This window comes from Pelophylax lessonae, assembly GCF_965119305.1.
Source record: "Pelophylax lessonae genome assembly, chromosome: 8".
NCBI lineage: Eukaryota > Metazoa > Chordata > Amphibia > Anura > Ranidae > Pelophylax > Pelophylax lessonae.
In genome coordinates, this window is record NC_138775.1 from 145,868,970 (window position 1) to 145,891,111 (window position 22,142).

Genomic DNA, 22,142 nt, shown 5'->3' on the forward strand with positions numbered 1-22,142 from the left:
AGGTGGAAGGGGTTGATAATTCTCCCCCTGGCTCGTCTGAAGAGCTTGCACTCATGGATGAGTTGGTTGCTTCTATCAAGCAAACGCTGCATTTGCAGGATGAACCATGTCCTCCTGCTTTGATGTCCTCTTATGGGACGCAAAGAAAGCGCAAAACATTGCAGGTTTTTCCTTGCTCTATGGCGCACGGTTGATGAGCAATGGCGCAATTTAAAGAAGCCTTTTGCTGTGCCGAGTAGGTTCAAGCTGCGTTATCCCTTTACACCAGCTACTGATTGCTGGCTCTATGCTGAAGCCTATTTTTGCTTCCATTATGGCAGCCCAGGCTATTGCGGATTGGACGCAGGTGCTCCGGCGCACCCTGGTGACTGACTCTGCCCCGCCGACTACTTTGGCTATGGTGGATCAGATTCATCAGGGTGTCATGTATTTGTGTGATGCGGACTTGGATTTAGTTCCTTTGGCTGCGCGTCTTTCTAGTGTGGCGGTATTGAACCGTCGCCTGATATGGTTGAAATGTTGGTCTGTTGACCAATCTTCTCGCAAGACTTTGGCTAATTTGCCCTACGCGGGATCTCGCCTTTTTGGCGAATCTTTGGATACTCTGATAAAGGGTATTTCTGGGGGTAAGAGCACTCTCTTGCCCCAATCTCACAAGAATAAGTTTGTTCGTGGTAAGAAGAATGCTTCGTTTAGGCCCTCTCAGGGGTCCTTTCGTGCCTTTCGGTCGCACTATAAGGGCAAGTCCTTCAAAGGCCAAGGCTCCCAGAAGAAGCCGTGGGCGGGTAAGCAGAAGTCCGGCCAGTCCGGATCCGCTGCCCATAACGATGCGGCCTGAAGGGGCGCCCTCACCCGTTTCTGGGGTGGGGGGATGTTTGCTCGGTTTTCTTCAACCCTGGCTGGACCGCGTTCGGGACAGGTGGGTTCAGGAAATCGTTCGATCTGGATACAAGATCGAGTTTCTCTCTCGGCCGGCGGGCAGGTTTTTCCCCTCCAACCTTCAGCTGACTCCGGAGCGCTTGCAGGATCTGCACCTGGCGGTGTGGGACCTGCGGGTTCAGGGAGTGGTGGTTCCGGTGCCTCATCGGGACAGATTTCGGGGGTTCTATTCCAATCTGTTCTCTGTGGACTTGAAAGCTCTGAACCGCTTTGTGCGGGTTCGCAAGTTTCGCATGGAATCCCTGCGATCGGTGGTGGCTGCCCTGGTTCTGGGGGAGTTCATGGCCTCCATCGACTTGAAGGATGCATACCTTCACATCCCCATTTTCGAGGGTCACCAGAGGTACCTTCGATTTGCCATTGCGGAGGATCATTACCAATTCGTGGCGTTACCCTTTGGTCTCGCTTCGGCTCCGTGGGTTTTCACCAAGGTGCTTGCGCCGGTTCTGGCTTTGTTGAGAGCCCAGGGCATTTCTGTCCTGGGGTATCTGGACGATATCCTGATTCGGTCCGCGACCAGTCAGGGCCTGGTGAACGACCTGTCCATCACGATGCAGACTCTGCAGGAATTCGGCTGGACGATAAATGTTCCAAAGTCAACGTTGAGTCCGTCGGTTCGTCTTCCCTGGACTCTGTTCAAGCGAAGGTCTTCCTGCCGGAAGACAGGCTTCACACGCTTCAGTGCGAAGTCGGGTCCCTCAGGGACAATCAGTGCTCGTCCCTCCAGACGTGTATGAGGTGTCTGGGATTGATGGTTTCGGCCTTCGAGGCAATTCGCTTCGCCCAGTTTCACACACGGGAGCTTCAGGCGGAGGTCCTGGCCAAGTGGGACGGGCGTCCGCAATCTCTGGATCTGCGGCTGTCGTTGAGCCATCTCACCCGAAGGGGTCTTTTGTGGTGGCTTCAGTCCCCGGCGGTGTCGGGGGGCAAGTCTTTTCGTCCCTTGTCGTGGACGGTGATCACCACGGATGCCAGCCTGTCGGGCTGGGGTGGTGTTCTGGGCGTTCTGTCCGCCCAGGGAACTTGGTCGGTGGAGGAATCCTCCCTTCCGATCAACATTCTGGAATTGCGAGCGATAAATCTCTATCTTCTGCGTTTTACGGACAGGCTACAGGGCCGTCCAGTGCGGGTACAGACGGACAATGCTACAGCGGTGGCCTACATCAACCACCAAGTGGGCACCAGGAGTGCCCGGGCGGCTCGGGAAGTAGCCGACATTCTGTCTTGGGCCTAGACGCACGTCCCGGCGATATCGGCAGTTCACATTCTGGGAGTGGAGAACTGGCAGGCGGATTATCTGAGCCGCCAGACCCTGGACCAGGGAGAATGGTCCCTCCACCCGGATGTCTTCCTGATGTTGTGCGCGAAGTGGGGGTCCCCAGATGTGGATCTGTTCACGTCTCGTCTAAACAACAAGGTGGAAAGATTTGTGGCAAGAACGCGCGATCCTCGGGCAGACGCCTCAGACGCGTTAGTGGCACCCTGGCATCAGTATCGTCTGATGTATGCCTTTCCACCGATTCAGCTGCTGTCCAGGCTCCTTCGCAGGTTGGCCTCGGAACCGCACACGGTGATTTTTGGTGGCACCGGACTGGCCTCGCCGGTCTTGGTACACAGACCTCGTGAATCTGGCGGTCGGCGCTCCGTGGCGTCTGCCACTTCGAGAAGATCTCCTGTCTCAGGGACCGATATTGCATCCTGCTTCACAGTCGCTGGCTTTAACGGCCTGGCTGTTGAAAGCCAGGTCCTGAAGGATAGGGGTCTTTCCCCTGAGGTCATTCCCACTTTGATCAAGGCTAGGAAGGCCTCTTCGGGGAAAATTTACTACCGTACTTGGAAGGCTTACTTTGCCTGGTGTGAGTCCAGGGGGTATTCCCCTCGCTCGTACTCGGTGTCGAGGGTGTTGGCTTTCCTCCAAACGGGCGTGGACCAGCGTTTGGCGTTGGCCACGATTAAGGGTCAGGTTTCTGCGCTGGCCGTTCTCTTTCAACGCCCTGTGGCGTCTAACTCTTTGGTTAGCACCTTTGTTCAAGGGGTGCGACATTTGGTCCCTCCTAGGAGGGAGCCTTTGCCTCCATGGGATTTGAACCTCGTTCTGTCCGTGTTGCAACATGCTCCTTTTGAAAATATCAGGGAGATCTCGTTGTCTCTGTTGTCCAAGAAGGTTGCCTTCTTGGTGGCGATCACTTCGGCTCGCAGGGTGTCGGAGCTGGCGGCCTTGTCCTGCAAATCTCCGTATTTGGTGATTCACTTGGATAAGGTGGTCTTGCGACCTAACCCGTCTTTTCTTCCGAAGAGGATCTCGGAATTTCACCTCAATGAGGACATTGTCTTGCCTTCGCTTTGCGCGAGGCCTAAGCATCCGAAGGAGGTGGCTTTGCATTCCTTGGATGTTGTTAGGGCGATAAGGGTTTACCTGTCATCGACTAAATCCTTTCGCAAGTCGGATTCTCTCTTTGTCCTTCCTGAGGGACCTCGGAAGGGCATGGCGGCATCGGCTGCGACCATCGCCAAATGGATCAGACAGACGATTGTGCAAGCCTATGCCTTGAAGGGGAAGGTTCTTCCTTTTCCTGTGAAGGCGCACCCTACCAGGTCTCGGAGTACGTCTTGGGCCTATCGTCATCAGGCTTCTGTGGCCCAGGTGTGTAAGGCGGCGACTTGGTCGTCCGTTCACACCTTCTCAAAATTTTACAAAGTGGATGTTCAGGCATCGGCAGATGCTTCCTTTGGCCGTAAACTTCTTAGTGCGGCGGTGCCTTAGGGTCCCTTGTTTGGGCCCTTGGCTGTTGGGGTGTTTTTACCCCTAGGTTACTTGTTCTTTCCTGGGTTGTTGCTCCTGTTGAGCACGTTTTCCTGTTGCCCAGTTGGTTCTCTTACTTTGGTAAGGTTCCTTTCTCTGATGTGGGTACTGCGTTGCCTTAGGCGTGGCTGCTTTTTTCCCACCCCTCATGTCTACACTGCTATGGGGACGTCCCCATTAGTGACGAATATGAAGAGGCGGCGACTGTCGGAGGACGTAAGAGAAAACTGAATTTTTGTAAAATCTTACCTGTAAAATTCCTTTCTCTGAGTCCTCCGACAGTCCCCGCCCCTCTTTTGGGGTTTGTTTATGTACTCTACTGCTATTCTACTGAAACTGAGTAAGTATGCAGGAAGCAGGGAGGTATTGACTGAGGGGACCACCCCCTGGGGGTGGGATATGTTAAAAGCTTTGATATTAATATATTCTGTTGCCTAGCTACTCCTACGGAGCAAAGGTCAATAACCCCATTAGTGACGAATATGAAGAGGCGGCGACTGTCTGAGGACTCAGAGAAAGGAATTTTACAGGTAAGATTTTACAAAAATTCCGTTTTTTTTTTTTTTTTTTTTTTTTTTTTTTTAGCTTTGGTTGTGTTTTTTCAATGTCCTTTATAGCTATGCATGCCTTGATTCCCACTTTTATTCAAGGGGTTCGCCATATGGCTCCTCCGAGCTCCGAGGCGATCCGTCCCCGCTACCTCCGTGGGATCTTAATTTGGTATTGTCTGGTCTTCAAAAACTTCCTTTTGAGAACATTAGGGAGATTCCTCTGCTTACACGGTCTCAGAAGGTTGCATTTTTTGATACAGGCTTATTCACTGTAGGTTCAGGTTCCTCCTTACCCTGTGAAGGCGCATTTGACTAGGCCGCTGAGTGCCTCTTGGGCTTTTTGCCATCAGGCGTCAGTAATGCAAGTTTGCAAAGCGGCAGCTTGGTCGTCTGTGCACACGTTCACAAAATCCTACAAAGTAGATGTGTTGGCATCCTTGGATGCTTCTTTTGGCCGCAAGGTTTTGCAGGCTGCTGTTTTAAAAGAACAATTTTGTCTTTGTGGTAAAGATTTTTCCTGCCTAGTGTCCTACTCCTGTAGGGGGCAGCATAATGGTCAATGATCAAGAAGAATATGGAGCTGCGTCAGTCAATGAACTTCAGAGAAAAGGTTTTTCCAGTAAGTCACAAATTGAGTTTTTCAGCTCCTCAGAGTTCTTTGCAATGAGGTGCCATGTTGACATTCCAGTGACCAGTATGAGAGAGTGAGAAGAGAGATCACACCAAATTAAACACACCTGCTCCCCATTCACACCTGAGACCTTGTAACACTAACAAGTCGCATGACACCAGGGAGGGAAAATAGCAAATTGGGCCCAATTGGACATTTTCACTTAGGGGTGTACTCCCTTTTGTTGCCAGCGGTTTAGACCTTAATGGCTGTGTTGAGTTATTTTGAAGAGACCGCAAATGTACACGGTTATACACGCTGTGTGTGTGTGTGGATGTATATGTATGTATATATTATTTATTTATTTCAGGTACTTATAGAGCGCTGTCAATTTACGTAGCGCTTTACATATACATTGTACATTCACATCAGTCCCTGCCCTCAAGGAGCTTACAATCTAAGGTAATATATATACTGTATATAATAATGTACAGTATCTCACCCCTCACATTTTTGTAAATATTTTATATCTTTTCATGTGACAAGACTGAAGAAATGAAACTTTGTTACAATGTAAAGTAGTGCGTGTACTGCTTGTATAACAGTAAATTTGCTGTCCCCTCGAAATAACTTAACACACAGCCAATAATGTCTAAACTGCTGGCAACAAAAGTGAGTACACCCCTAAGTTAAAATGTCCAAATTGGGCCCAAAGTGTCAATATTTTGTGTGGCCACCATTATTTTCTAGCACGGCCTTAACCCTCTTGGGCATGGAGTTCACCAGAGCTTCACAAGTTGCCACTGGAGTTCTCTTCCACTCTTCCATGACAACATCACGGAGCTGGTGGATGATAGAGACTTTGCACTTCTCCACCCTCTGTTTGAGGAGGTCCCACAGATGCTCAGTAGGGTTTAGGTCTGGAGACATGCTTGGCCAGTCCATCACTCATTTTACCCTTAGCTTCTTTAGCAAGGCATTGGTGTCATCTTGGAGGTGTGTTTGGGGTCGTTAGGTTGGAATACTACCCTGTGGCTCAATCTCCGAAGGGAGGGGATCATGCTGTGCTTTTGTATGTCACAGTACATGTTGGCATTCATGGTTCCTTCAATGAACTTTAGCTCCCCAGTGCATACAGCCCCAGACCGTGACACTCCCACCACCATACTTGACTGTGGGCAAGACAAATTTGTCTGCACTCCTCCCCTGGTTGTCATCAGACCACAGGACATGGTTCCAGTAATCCATGTCCTTAGTCTGCGTGTCTTCAGCAAACTGTTTGCGGCTTTCTTGTGCATCTTCTTTAGAAGAGGCTTCCTTCTGAGATGACTGCCATGCAGACCAATTTGATGCAGTGTGTGGCGTATGGGTTGAGCACTGATAGGCTGACCCCCACCCCTTCAACCTCTGTAGTAATGCTGGCAGCACTCATGCCAAATTATAAAAATGCACGCCACACTTTTCACATTTATTTGTAAAAAAATTTTGAAAACCATTGATCATTTTCCTTGCGCTTCGCAATTATGTGCCACGCTGTGTTGGTCTATCATAGGGATATGCAAACTGGGGCCCTCCAGCTGTTGCAGAACTACAAGTCCCATGAGGCATAGCAAGACTCTGAGAGCCACAAGCATGACACCCAGAGGCAGAGGCATGATGGGACTTGTAGTTTTGCAACAGCTGGAGGACCACAGTTTGCATATCCCTGGTCAATCCCAATAAATTACATTTACCTTTTTTTTGTTGTAACATGACAAAATGTGGAAATATATATGTGTATGTATTTATGTGTGTGTGTGTATATATATATATATATATATATATATATATATTATATACGTGTGTGTGTGTGTGTGTGTAAAATATATATATATATATATATATATATAATTACACAGTATCTCACAAAAGAGTACACCCCTCAAATTTTTGTAAATATTTTTATTATATCTTTTCATGTGACAACACTGAAGAAATGACACTTTGCTACAATGTAAAGTAGTGACTGTACAGCTTGTATAGCAGTGTAAATTTGCTGTCCCCCCCAAAATAACTCAAAACACAGCCATGAATGTCTAAACAGCTGGCAACAAAAGTGAGTACACCCCCTAAGTTAAAATATCCAAATTTGGCCTGATTAGCCATTTTTCCTCCCCGTTGTCATGTGATTCATTACTGTTACAAGGTTTATAATCACTCATACAGTAATCACATGCGAATAATCGGCCTTGGACGCAGACTGCCTGCATCCAAGACTGTTTACTCACATGTGAATGCTACTAGAGATTATATGCGAGTGGAAGCCATTAGCTGTGGGAGCCAGCAGCCTCCCTTTGCTTTTAATGGGGCTACCTCTGTGGCTAATAGCGGGAACCCCTACTGTAGTCTTCGCATGTAATCACAGGCAGGGTGCATTCACTCAGATTCTGCCACCGAGTAAGCAACTTTGTTGAGCTATCTCTATTTGATGGATTGTAAAGTTTTTTTTTTTTTTTTTTTTTTTTTCAATAAAAATAACAAACAAAATTATATTTCCCTCCTCTGTGCAGTTGGCTTTGCACAGAGCAGTCTGGATCCTCCTCTTCTCCAGTCCCTCTTTGGCTCTCCTGGCCCCTCCCTCCCTTTGAGTGCCCCCACAGCAAGCAGCTGGGGCACCCAAGCCGAGGCACAGCTCCGTGGTGTATCTATTCAGACACAAAGCTGCGGTTCGGCCCCACCCCCCTCTCTCTCCTCATTGGCTAACTGACTTTGACAGCAGCGGTAGCCAGTGGTGCTGCTGCTGTGTCTTAGCCAATGGGGAGGGGTGTCCCGGACGGCTGAGACAGCCATGGACATCATTGAATTGAGATGGAGCTCAGGTAAGCATTCTTCATGCACAGAATTTATCAATATAAAAAAACCTTCTGACTTTACAACCCCTTTTAGCTAACCCACAGTGGTCTGTTAATCCCTTTTCAATGCAATAACTCTTTATTGGTAAAGCAAAACATGTATGTACTGTATATAATAGATCAAATATAAAAGTTGAATAATGTATTAGTTAAACAAGGACCAAACACCTTAGTTTCCTTTTTAATAGGTTTTCTAATCACAATATACAATTTAGAACATTGTAAAAGATCAGGACAATGTTATTTAAGCAAAAAATTGGCTTTTGCGGTCTATTCATGATCTTGCTTACATATCTTAATGACTGTGGAGACATACGAGCTATGCTTGTGAGTCCTAAGTTCCTGTGAGCTTATTTTGGTTGCCTTAGGGTCCATGTACACGGGACGCTGGAAATGGTCGTTTAGGAGCAGTTGGGCGTTTTTTTCAGAAGCCCCTGAACCCATCTACATTTTATCTTATCTGTCCATGTACACCAGGTCGTTTACAGTCATTTGCAGGCAGTTGCGTTCAGGGACTTTTTTTAGAACGCAATTATTTGCGTTCGAACGTGTGTTTCCCGGCGTTTCAAACGCACAAACGCGTCCGAACGCGATGACCCGCGTTTAGCGTTCGCGTTTTTTCATTTTAAAGGGGAATAATTTTTTTGACCTCTAGGAACACTTCTAAACGCAAACGCCGCTAAACGCGGGTACAAACGCGACCGAACGGACGTTTCAAACGTCCTAAAAATTCCAGCATTCAAAGGGACTTTTAACAACGTCCCGTGTACATGGAGCCTAATTCCTTATTACAGTGAGACTGTAACTACACTGGATTTCCATATTGGCAATGTTATTTTTTTCTTGGAAAACTTCAAACCGTTATTGGAAGTGAATAATAATGTTATTATCCAAAACTTATTTTTTAACAGATGAATGTTATGCGGAGGCAACAAAGGATGATCAAAAATCGTGAATCTGCTTTCCAGTCTAGAAGAAAAAAGAAGGAATACATGCAGGGTTTGGAAATGCGTCTGAGAGCAGCCTTATCTGAGAATGAGCGGCTCAAGACAGAAAATGGCTCTTTGCAAAAACTGTTGGAAGAAGTTGTATCAGAGGTAATGAATTTTTGTCAACCTTAGACATGATATGAAATGTAAATGTACTGGAGCTTCTTGCCAATAGAAATGGTGAAAGTGATGTGGTGTATCTTAGGTGTAGATACCTTAATGTGTGCAGTTATTTTGCACAATTAAAGCCTAACTCCAACTTCTCTAATCTACTTTTAAGTTGGTTCTCTTTGCTCTCCTGATGAAAATGCAGCTACACTGTCTCCTCTCAATTCAACTATTAAAAGCCTCATAGCTTCCAGATTGGGTGACATCCAGCATTTTCTAGTCTCTTCCTTTTGTGTCCTGGGTGAAAGGGAATGCTCTTCGTAGACCTCATCATGGCACAGAAATCTCTGTTGGGCACTTTGTGGTGATCTGCATACTTGCCTTTTAGCACCCACTTACTGTAAATCAAAAAGGAAAGTAAAATATGTGCCTTTACTCTTCATATGTTTGTGTTCCATAAACATGGTGTTGCATCTGTGACTTTGAAAACATGCAAATGCACTGCTTGTAGATGCAGTGATAACAGGAGATCTAGGCTCCTTTGTTACCATTTATTCAGTTCACTCTTCCCCTAGTTAGAAATGGCAGAAAAGAACAATTTGGTCCACATAGACAAGCTAGTAAACAAAGCCCCGGAGCAAAAACTGTCAACTAAGGTGCTATTACTAACCACTTGCATGCATATGCAGTTAGCTCAGAAGAAACTCTGTAGTAAACAAACAAGGGTAGATTTAGTTGTGTGTCTAATCTCCCTTGCCTCTGAATCCCAATCTGCTTCTGGACCACGCTCCAGAGGCTACTGACAGGAGGAACCAATGCAATGCCTTATCACCGCCTGGTTTAACTCTATATTTGCTGACAATCGCACTGTAGGGGCTTTTGCAGAACTCTCCCCTTGACTTGCATGTGTATCGTTCAGTACATGCCGGGTCAATGTAGCTGTGCTGGCAAAGCATCGTGCCTGTGGCATGTAAACATCCTTCTCTGCTGCCAATTGCAGCGGTTGGGTAGGTGGCAAAAACACAGCTTAACTGCGCATTTTTTTTTTTTTTTTTTTTACACACACCCGCCACCCCCGCCCGCAAGTCTAAACAAGGTCTTAGGCTCTGTTCACATATATGCAAATTAGACGCATGATATGTGAACCGGCAGACTTTTGTATGTACTGGCCGCAGTGCTTTTTTAAACTCTTGACGACTGCCCACAGTACATTTATGTCAAAATGTGTTTATTACCAGGGTTATGGCAGTAGCTAGCTGCCTTAATCCCGGTATCATTCATTTCTGTGGGCAATTCGGCGTCAGATAAAAGTGATCCCAGCGACAGAATGTCATGGGATCAGTTTTACTTCTAGATTTCTTAATAAAGAGGACTTGTCATGCTTATTTTTATTACAAGTGCTGTTTACATTACTTGTAATAGAAATAAAAGTGATAAAAAAAGGGACAGTGAAAAAATAATAATAATGTAAGGCACCCCATCCCTCCGTACTCGCTCGCAGAAACGAACGCATACGTAAAATGCGCCCGCATATATAAACGGTGTTCAAACCACACGTGAGGTAGCGCTGCAATCCATTGTAGCAAGAGCAATAATTCTAGCCCTAGACCTCCTCTGTAATTCCTGAACAGGTAACTGTAAAAAAAAGTTTTTAAAGCGTCGCCTATGGAGATTTCTAGGTACTTTAGTTTGTCGCCGTTCCACGAGCGTGCACAAGTTTAAAGCATGACATGTTGGGTATCTATTTACATCGGGCTAAATTTAGTGGGTTTTTTTTTTTTTTTTTTTTTTTATTAAAGTGTATTTTTTCCCAAAAAATGCAAAGACCACTGCGCAAATACAGTGTGGCAAAAAAATCTTGCCATTTTATTCCCTAGGGCAGTGATGGCAAACTTTGGCACCCCAGATGTTTTTGAACTACATTTCCCATGATGTGCAACTACATTGCAGATTGCATGAGCATCATGGGAAATGTAGTTCCAAAACATCTGGAATGCCAAGGTTCACCATCACTGCCCTAGGGTCTCTGCTAAAAAAAAAAAAAAAAAAATATATATATATTTGGTGGTTCTAAGTAATTTTCTAGCAAAAAAATATTAATTTTAAATAAAAAGTACAAGAAAAGGCTGGTCAGCAAGTGGTTAAAAGAGTCCTGTGTGTTTTTTTTTGTTTTTTTTTTTCATTCCTTTTCAGGTTTATTTTTTTAATAAATTGATGTAATCAATTAAAATTGGAAGTTTGAAATTAATTGATGCACCTAGATCCAAAGTAGGAATAGGAATGAAAAAAATAATAATTTGATTTAGTTGGAATTGTATATAAAATTTTCCGATCAGCGACCTAACAAAAAAAATGACCATAATATAAAACTGAGGGTTTTAAGCCAGAGATAAAAATTAGCAGAAATTTTATGTAATATGAATAAAATATTAAAGTCACGTAATTCTAATCCTGCTTTGGACCCAGAAAAAAATGATCATGGGGGTAACAAATACTATTTTCATTTAGATTTAAAAAAAAAAAGTAAATAAAAAGTAATGCAATCTGAGATGTCGGTAATCCAGTCTATTCATCTCTCTTCCCTCTTGACTCTTCCCCTTGTGGCTGTAAATAAGAGTTGAAAGCAGACTGAAGTCACTGGGTCTCCAACTTGGTCGATCTTCAAGAGGGTGCATAGAAATTGATTTTTTTTTTTGTTTCTTTCCTGCATTGTAGGGAGATAGAAAGGAATCTTTAGAGAGGGTTACATGACCTGTTCGGAGTTGGGCTATTGAAAAACGTTGATCAACATTGTCTTATAAAGTAATGAGTTAACGTTTTTATTGTGATCTCCTAAAACCTAATTGCTTTTATATAATAACACTTGATAAGGTTGTTAATAAGGGCTGTCATTCATGTGTTTTTCTGCAGAATCAGAAACTTAAAGTAACTGCTCCAAAGAGAAGAGCTGTCTGCCTGATGATGGTGGCTGTATTTTTAATCATGAATTTCAACCCACTTAGGTAACACATTATTTTTAAATGTATTTATATTGTCTTCTATGGTATTGTTTCAAGGCTAAAAGGGTACCAACAGGTTTGTCCATGCACTCTGGGAAATCTTAAAGTCCTGGTCGTGGACTGGGTGTAAGAGCAGCAGTACCGGAAACTTTCGCTTTACTGCTGGAGATAGATCAATTCAGTCTTAGCGCGTCTCTGCCAATAAGGTTATTGGATTTTTATCAGTGAATGCAAGGCTTCCTCTGATTGGCCATCGTGGAGATTGTGATATCTGCCTGCCTGTCCAGCTTAGCCACTCAGGAAAAGCCTTTTTTTTTTTTTATCAAAGAATGCAAGGATTCCTCTAAGTGGCCGAGGTGGAGAAGCAGGCGCATGACACAAAATCTATTTTATGAAAGCATAGGCCCTGTAGAATAAATTATTAGCAGTTTTTTTACATAAAACAAAAAACAGAGCATCGCTATAAATAAACACCTAAATCGATTACGCCTATGTGCCCATATGCTACAAATGCGACAGGTGCCCATTAACTCCCATGCAATTGTCTGTGATAAGTCCAAATAAATCAATAAATATTACTACAGTCCTTTTTAATAGATAGTAAGTGAAATGTTGAACCGCATACTGCAATATGTGGGAGTGCATTTTTCTTGTGCTTCTCCTTCTCTCCATTTTGAAGTAGTTTTTTTCCATCTTGAGCTTTCCGTCTTGAGCTTCCCAGAGAAACAGAGGCCCAGGAACCACAGTGGCTGGCACTTATAGGGGGAATTAGCCAGTCGCCGACATACAGTATATACTGCCCAGTAAGCCCTGGTTCACACCAGTGCGACTTGTCATGGGATTTGACATGACAAGTCGCATGGTAAGTTGCACCCTATTGTCTGCAGTGGAACTGTTCAAATTGGTGCGACGCTGACTTTGTGGTGCCGTGCCATTTCAAAAAATTATTTTTGTCAATTTTTAGGTGTGACTTGCATAGATATCTGTCAGCCAAGTCGCATCTAAAGTTGAAATTGTGCGGTTTCAAGTGAAGTTGCATGATTTCAAAGCCGCATTCAGTGTGATCCAGGGCTAAAACACTTGTTTAACATTGATTGTTCTATCCCCAACCTTGAATACCATGATGTATATAAAGTACTTTGGTAGACAAGGAGTTAAACACACAAATCCAGGTAGAAGAGCTTATTAATCCCCCAGACTTCCTTGTATGACTGTGTGTGTGTGTGTGTGTGTGTATGTATGTATATGTGTGTATATATGTATATATATATATATATATATATATATATATATATATATATATATATATATATATAGTGTGTGTGTGTGTATATGTATGTATGTGTAATATATATATATATATATATATATATATATATATGTGTATGTATGTATGTGTATATATAAATACCCTGTGATTGAAAACTTGATTATAGTGGATGTGTAAATTTTTTCCTCTTCAACATAAAATAATGCATTGGATACAGTTCAGACATGGAACAGATCCTTTCGGTTTGGATCCCAATAATAAATGGAGAACCTGTGCAGTAAATATTTCAAAATATGTAGATTTTTATAACCATTACTATGAGACCGGTTTCTCCAAAAGGCCTGTGTGGGGCCAATTTATGTTTCAGGGCTATCTGAAAACCATTCAGATAACAATGACCAATGTCTTTAATTATTTTAAGGATGTCGCTGCTAAAAACATGGTATTACACAGAAAACAGGTTCTCTTTAGAGTGAACTCCTCTGCCTATAGTCTCTCGCTACCAATCCCTGTCCCAACACATGCTACAGTTCAGTTGGAATAAATGATCCTGTATTTTCCCTGTTTTTTACTTGTTCCGCCATCTTATTCACATGCTTCTTAAATTTCTCCTCGTCACTCAATATTCTTTTGACTCTCCACAACTGACTCCTCAATACAGAGCGGAGGATATGCAAGAGTGGAAGCTGTTGCATCTTAAAATGTGTTTATTTATTTATTTTTTTTGGGGGGGGGAGAGGGGGCGGGGGTTAAATATGGGTCTAATAGCAGACTGCTATTATATACCTCAGTGCAATCCACGTACTTATTGAACTAGATAGATGAATTACAACCTTTCAGCTTTTAATTTAAAGACATCAGAGATCCAATGTTGCCCTGCCAGATGGCAAATATGCAGTAATGGCCATTTAACACCACCAACCCATGGGGTTATATAGCGAACACCACATGGGGTTATACAATTTTCATCTAAAAATCATGAAAATAGGGTGACATTGGATCCCGTTACAACTTTCTATTACTGCTAATATATTTTTGCTATCGAGAGAGTTTTACCAACAGCGAAAAAAAATAATTTTAGTTGCATACTTGAGGTAAGTGTATCATATTCCATCTTGGCTATACAGATTTTTTTGGGCATTATACGAGATGCTTAGTGCATATACAGGGAGTGCAGAATTATTAGGCAAATTAGTATTTTTGAGGATTAATTTTATTATTGAACAACCACGTTCTCAATGAACCCAAAAAAACTCATTAATATCAAAGCTGACTATTTTTGGAAGTAGTTTTTATTTTGTTTTTAGTTTTAGCTATTTTAGGGGGATATCTGTGTGTGCAGGTGACTAGTGCAGGTAACTATTACTGTGCATAATTATTAGGCAACTTAACAAAAGTCAAATATACAGTATACCCATTTCAATTATTTATTTTTACCAGTGAAACCAATATAACATCTCAACATTCACAAATATACATTTCTGACATTCAAAAACAAAACAAATCAGTGACCAATATAGCCACCTTTCTTTGCAAGGACACTCAAAAGCCTGCCATCCATGGATTCTGTCAGTGTTTTGATCTGTTCACCATCAACATTGCGTGCAGCAGCAACCACAGCCTCCCAGACACTGTTCAGAGAGGTGTACTGTTTTCCCTCCTTGTAAATCTCACATTTGATGATGGACCACAGGTTCTCAATGGGGTTCAGATCAGGTGAACAAGGAGGCCATGTCATTAGCTTTTCTTTTATACCCTTTCTTGCCAGCCACGCTGTGGAGTACTTGGACGCGTGTGATGGAGCATTGTCCTGCATGAAAATCATGTTTTTCTTGAAGGATGCAGACTTCTTCCTGTACCATTGCTTGAAGAAGGTGTCTTCCAGAAACTGGCAGTAGGACTGGGAGTTGAGCTTGACTCCATCCTCAACCCGAAAAGGCCCCACAAGCTCATCTTTGATGATACCAGCCCAAATCAGTACTCCACCTCCACCTTGCTGGCGTCTGAGTCGGACTGGAGCTCTCTGCCCTTTACCAATCCAGCCACGGGCCCATCCATCTGGCCCATCAAGACTCACTCTCATTTCATCAGTCCATAAAACCTTTGAAAAATCAGTCTTGAGATATTTCTTGGCCCAGTCTTGACGTTTCAGCTTGTGTGTCTTGTTCAGTGGTGGTCGTCTTTCAGCCTTTCTTACCTTGGCCATGTCTGCACACCTTGTGCTTTTGGGCACTCCAGTGATGTTGCAGCTCTGAAATATGGCCAAACTGGTGGCAAGTGGCATCTTGGCAGCTGCACGCTTGACTTTTCTCAGTTCATGGGCTGTTATTTTGCGCCTTGGTTTTTCCACACGCTTCTTGCGACCCTGTTGACTATTTTGAATGAAATGCTTGATTGTTCGATGATCACGCTTCAGAAGCTTTGCAATTTTAAGAGTGCTGCATCCCTCTGCAAGATATCTCACTATTTTTGACTTTTCTGAGCCTGTCAAGTCCTTCTTTTGACCCATTTTGCCCAAGGAAAGGAAGTTGCCTAATAATTATGCACACCTGATATAGGGTGTTGATGTCATTAGACCACACCCCTTCTCATTACAGAGATGCACATCACCTAATATGCTTAATTGGTAGTAGGCTTTCGAGCCTATACAGCTTGGAGTAAGACAACATGCATAAAGAGGATGATGTGGTCAAAATACTCATTTGCCTAATAATTCTGCACTCCCTGTAGTATGGTTTCATTTGCTGTTACTGCATTCTCTGTTGCATCAGGATTCTGAGTATTGTTTTTCTTTTAATATTCATATTTTTATTTTTTGGATTGTGGATTTATCACTTTCTCGTTTATTAAGGGACTAGGGTTATACTACCACCTACAGGAGGATTTGGACAATGAACAAACATTGACCAATCTGGCATGATTCCTCCCACTCTCACAATGCCTTGGTTTTTTATTTTTTATTTTTTTACTAGTGTCCTACTGAGAGAAGCTTACGTGGATTTAGTTGCCATTTCTACTTTATTCAGATTATTTTTTGCTTAAATGGAGACTTTATCTACATTTTGTTTGATCTGATCTCTTAATACAGCTATCCAGACGTATCCTCTGCAATGGCTTTGGTGGCCACCCAAACCCTGTTGGACTGGATGATTGTGGGCATGCCTGGAATGTGACCTTCAGCTGCTAGGCTATGCTTATCACACTTTCCAATCCTTTGTCTACTGTGTTAGCTGTAGAGCACTGTCCAGCTTCATAGCTGTGACATAGCACTTGTCTGAGCCAGTCTCTGAAGACTCATAGGTAGGCCCTGTGTTCTCCAGGGAAAGAGTTAATACACTGAGCTGTTAAATGCTGCATCACTAGCTGGTGTTTCCTGCATATTATGAACCTTGTTCCTGCTTTGCGGCATGAGATGACATGTTCTTACCATTGCTCCTGTTTGCAAGAGACCTCTGGTTCCACCTTATTTGTTCCTTGCTGCTGCCTACAGTGACCTTGTCTCTTCCAACAATGTAACTCTTTTGCTGCCAGACTATTTGTATTTTCTGCACGTTTTTGGAAATCATTTTATTCCTAAAAAATTAGGTGAAATCCACAACAGTAAAAATTTTCTGTAAGCAGAGACACTGGAGAATAAAATGGTGGTAGTTCCAAATTTTTATGTCACGTGGTATTAGCACAACAGTTTATCAAGCACAAATTTTCAGTAATACAGTTAATTTTAGGGCACACAAAAGCAATATTACACATTTTGTTGGTAAAATATAAAAATGATGAGATTGTGCCGAGTAAATGGATAACATGTGCCTTAAATGCCACATTTATCTGACATGCCCGTCGCTTCTGAGCCTGATATTTTATCTGATGAGTCTCCCAAATCTTTACCCGGGTATTTTGTCCCTTTGGAGAGGCAAGCCATAGCTCCCAGAACCATAATGATTCTTATTGATGCAGTACATACCAGTTTAAAAATGGAAGAGCAGCCTGTACATTCTTCCAGTGCTGGTACTTGTCTGAAATCCTTGAAAGGCCCCAAGACTGTAAAAACGTTTCTGGCACACACCTTCCTTGAAGGCGTTCTATACCGAGACTGAAAAGCTGATAAACTACTTGCTCCTATGAAACGTTTTTCTGATCAATATTAATTATAGGAGGCCTTTGTTAAAAAATGGTCTGTTCCCATTGTTGATCCTGTTGTGCCCCACCGTAATCTAGCACTGACCATTCCTATTGAGGATGCACCAATGTTTAAAGACACCACTGACAAACCTTTAGAAACACTTTTTTTCACATCCTACTTTTCCTAGCAGGCTCTGCATGGCAGTTTGCCACAACTGTTATGTTACCCATATTAAAATAATCCAGCTGCCATTCATACTGATCTTCTTTTTTTTTTTTTTTTTTTTTTTTCCTCTAGGGTGCTTAGCTCTCCTGCTGACAGCCCTAGACTGTTACATTGACTGGTTCGTTTATACCACTTTTTTTGCAGAATGAGTTAAAATGTGAGTAAAATCTCTTTTTAACTATCCTGGACAACCTCATAAAAGAGGTAATTTGGTGCATAAGTACTTATCTGCCTCAAGTGACGAAGCCCAAGTCTCAAGCTGGGAAGGCTCTTCCCTCTCTGATGCCAAACAAACGTTATTTGCATTCCTACCTGGTTTCTGGCTCCAAGCTCAAACCAAAGCCGGAGAGGAATGGTGGAAAAGTTTCAGTGGTTTTACTCCAGCTTTTTCATGGTTCCAAAACCAAGAGGTTGTATCTGCCCCATCTTGGATCTGAAGGCCTTAAATGACTTGATTTGGTTTAGAGAATTCTGCATGGAATCCATCAGGTTGGTAATGGCCTTCCTTCATCAGGTCGACTTTCTAGCTTCTGTGGACAAAAATAATCCAGGTCTACATGTCTCCATCTTTCCAGGGCATTCGTGTTACCTCTGTTTTGCTGTGGGCGCTTAACACTACCAGTTTTTGGCCATAGCATTTGGCCTGTTTTCTGTACCCCAAGTATTCACCAATGAGTTGGCCCACATGCTAGTCATACTATGCTCCCATTGACATTAACTGCATTAACATTTTGGCTTATCTAGATGACCTCCTTTTGAACAGTCAACACAGATTCTGACCAACCATATAATGTGAAAACTGCAAACTTTAAAAAGGTTTAGTTGGATCCTGAACCTTTGGAAGGCAGCACTGGAACCAACACATCACTGGAAGTATACAGGTCTCATCATAGTTACAACTCAAGCCAGAGTTTTTCTCTGATTCAAGAATTGGACTCTAAAATTCACAGGCTGTTCAACTCTGCAATTCTGCATGAGAATTTTGGGCTTAAAGGGAGCCTCAGCCTCCTTTTGGGACAGTTTAATATGCTTAGTTCAACCTCAGACGTCTTCAACATTAATTTGTCAGTCTGTAGACAAACCAACTAGATTGACACTGAGAACTAGATTACTGCCTGCCTTGTGGCTCAGAAATCTGGTTCTGGGGTTGGGGAAAATCCTTCTTTCCTTTTTCAGTGTCTTGAAGACCCCGAAAAATGGATCACAGTCTAAAAGGATGGGAAGGAGTCCTAGACATCTTGTTGGTGCAGGGGGCTTAGACACAGCAGTAATCTATCTTCTGATCAACATTCTGGAACTATGGATGATTTGGTTGTCCCTTTAACACTGTATCTCCAGACTGAAAAGTTGTTTTAATTTGATTTAGTTGAACAAAGCCATGACAGTGGCATATATCAACCATTTGTGAGGAACTAAAAGTCTTGCTTTAGTAAAAGGGGTAGGAAACATTATTTCCTGAGCAGACACTCATGTTGCAGCCTTTCCAGACTTTTTAAATCCCAGATGTTGACCCTGCATCATCTGGACCCAGGAGACTGGTTCTTACATCTGGAAGTTTTTTTGGACCTGTCACTGGTGGGAGACGCCAGATATAGAGCTTTCTAGCCTCTCAATTCTACAACAAATTGGACAGATTTTTTTCCAGGTGAAGAAATTTTGAATAAGCAATGGATGCTTTGGTTCCGTGGGATCTCTGAAACTCTTTCCTCCATTATTCCACAGGATCAAGATGGAAGGCATTCTGGTGATTCTCATAGCTCTGAACTGGTCTGGGCAGATGTAGTATGGCAAACTGATCACATTTCTGAAAAGACATCCTGTGGATTCTTCCAGGTTGTCTGCTTCAAGGACCGGATTACGATCTTGCTTCATGGTCCCTGGCTTTAAAATGGTATTAAATCCAAAAGAAAACCATTATATTGCAGCTTACCATTTCTTAGAATATGCATTTGTTTTCTTTTTTAGGCTTTCTTTATTTTCACCTGGAGATCTAGCCAGTAAATCTGTTTTTCAAAAGAACATACTGACCTGCAGATATAGCTGATACAGGGTTGAGACAAATAATTTACTACTGACAGAGGTGCTTACAGTGAACGCCATTTAGTTATGTAAAAGCATTGTCCCAAAAGGGAAAAAAAAAAAAAAAGTTTGCTGTAATTGCTTATAAAGTGTTAGCTGGTGTGTGACTTCAATTTGTTCGTGTATCTAAATTTGCTAGTCCATCTAACACTCCCCCCCCTCAGACGGACAATGCTGTGTCCATTGGTGCCCCTGTGTTCCTTCATCCAGAGTTGAGATACTCCAATACAGGTGTATTACTGGCCAAATTACCAGGTGGAAACGGAGGGGAAAAAAGTAAAAAAAAAAAAAAAAAAAAAAAAAAGGTTCCTACCCTCCCTGCCGAGTGCCCACTAGAGTAGGCCACTTCCTATGGAGGCACGCTAGCGTGCTTGATCCCAAGCTGGGCTATTTGCGTCTATTCAAACACACAGTCCAGCTCAGCCATGAAACCCCCCCCCCCCCCCCTTTTTGTTGCTCAAAGGTTTTAAGGTTTTGACTGACTGCAACAAATGGCTTCCGCTGCTCTCAGCCAAGCCTGTGAGAGCGGGGAGAGGGGAGAAGAGCTGCTGCAGATGTGCACAGCGCTGGATCAAGATAGGGCTAAGGTAAGTGTTTGGATTCGGCTGCAGAGGAGCTACGATTAAAAAGGTTTTTTTACCATTACAACTACTTTAATGAAGTCCAAGTAACAGATTTTAGAAGTACAAAAATCCTATTTTTTACGCGGTCTTCTTTTTAATAGTGTTTTGGAGTCCACTTCTGGGGAATTTGACTTGGAGGTCAGGACCGTTAATCATAATAGACGCCTGCTTGAGTTTTCACCTGGGGAAGTCGATATGAAAGACAAGGATACCCCACAAAGTGATTTCAGGTAATTTTATGCATTTCCATCTTTATTTTTTTAATCAACCTTTTATATTGTATTTTGCAGAAGTAATATAATTTGTTTTGTTGCACTTCTAGCCTAGTGCGGTGGAGTGATAACATGAGTGCAGTTATCACTGAACAACTAGTAAATCTAGGATTTTCTTTGAGGCCTGGTCTCCCTCCTGGGTCACTGTATGCCTCGTGGTGCCGCCATTGTAACCTGCATATTTCTATACATGGCGGCCATGTTTGTGTAGTCCGGCAGCCATTTTGCTGTGGTTTGCCATTGAAAATCGCGGCGGCCATGACAGTGGAGCTCTGTGGGGCGTCGATTTTGGCGGTGGGAGCCCCTTCTTATCCCCTGGTGCTGACTCCTGGATTATTGTACTTCCTGATCGCTGCACATGTAGTGTATAATCCTGGTGGCTGCAGGCGCTTATTTCTGTCTGTTGGGGTCTTTTCCCTCTCTGCTGAGGATTGCTTGGTGCTTTTTGCCTGGCGACCGGGTGGTGTTGCTAGCGCGGCGTTGGGGGTTGTCCCTTAGCAGTGTTTTTACACTTTTTGTGGGGTCCCTCTGGTCACTCATGTAGCCTTGGGAGCAGATTTCTCCACCTGATCAAGCACCCCCCCAGGCTGTGGGTCACAACCATCCATCCATGCACTGACGGTGGTCGTGGAGTGCCTTCTGTCCTAGGTGGAGGTGGCTTTCAAGCAACAGGTTAGCAAAAAATGCCCCCCCTGCCTCATCTGTCTCATCAGATCCTGAATCTGCCACCGCGGACGTGGGTCACCCTGCTGGGTCTGCAAACATGCGCCTGGAATCCTCTGATAGTGAGGATGATTCTTCCACGTCTGTGAATGCACACGAAAAGGTGCTGGTGGATGCACTGATTGTATCTTTGCGTTAGACCCTAAAGGTGGAAGAAGCAGCTGACGTTGCGACAGAGGCGCAGGTGACCTTTGGCACTCACACGCATCCAAAGTGGCAAAGGTGTATCCATTCTCTTCCTATTTTGACAGAATTGTTGCTAAAGAGTGGGGACGACCAAAGCATCTCCGTGGGGTTCATAAGCGCTTTCTAGGCATCACCCCTATGAAGAGTCCCTTCTTAAGAAGTGGACTGTGCCACCAGTGGTGGAACCTCCGGTTTCCAGATTAAACAAGGCAACCATGATTCCTGTTGAAGAGTCCCGGGCCATTAAGTATCCAGTTGACCGGAAGGCATAGGCTGTGGCCCACAAGATGTACTCTCTGGCTGGTTCGGCAATGAAGCCGGTATTCACCATTGTCCTAGTGTCACAAACCCTGACCGAGTGGGCTAAGCTCTTACACCGTGACTTGGGGGAACAGCTCCCCCCTGCCTTTCCCGAGCTTGCGGAACAGCTGGTCAAGGGGCTGCAGTTTATCTGTGATGCCTCTCTGAAAGCGTCTCCCCTAATGGCTCGCCTCTCTGTTTTGGCAGTGGTACTTATGTGTGTCTTTTGGCTCAAGTGCTGGTTTGTGGATCAGACTTCAAAAAAGGCATTGCCTGGTCTTCCTTTCCAATGAGATTGCATGTTTGGAGCTACCCTGGATGACATCCTTAAAGGTCTCACAGGGGGTAGAATACTTTTCTTCCACAGGCTACTAAGGGCAAGGAACCTCATCGTAGATGTTGGCCTTCCTTCTCAGCTCAAAATAAGTTTTTTTCGTCCCTCAGGGTCGACTGA

The 22,142-nt window shown here is 43.6% G+C and overlaps 1 protein-coding gene across 1 annotated transcript in view; it reads left to right on the plus strand.

Annotated features, from left to right (window-relative positions):
• Positions 1-22,142, plus strand: part of ATF6 (activating transcription factor 6) — a 222,536-nt gene that overhangs the window by 76,913 nt on the left and 123,481 nt on the right. The window contains exons 8-10 of the mRNA XM_082265424.1: positions 8,706-8,891; positions 11,802-11,893; positions 20,309-20,437. Coding sequence (XP_082121550.1) covers positions 8,706-8,891; positions 11,802-11,893; positions 20,309-20,437 — 407 coding nt within the window. The remainder of the gene's footprint in view (positions 1-8,705; positions 8,892-11,801; positions 11,894-20,308; positions 20,438-22,142) is intronic.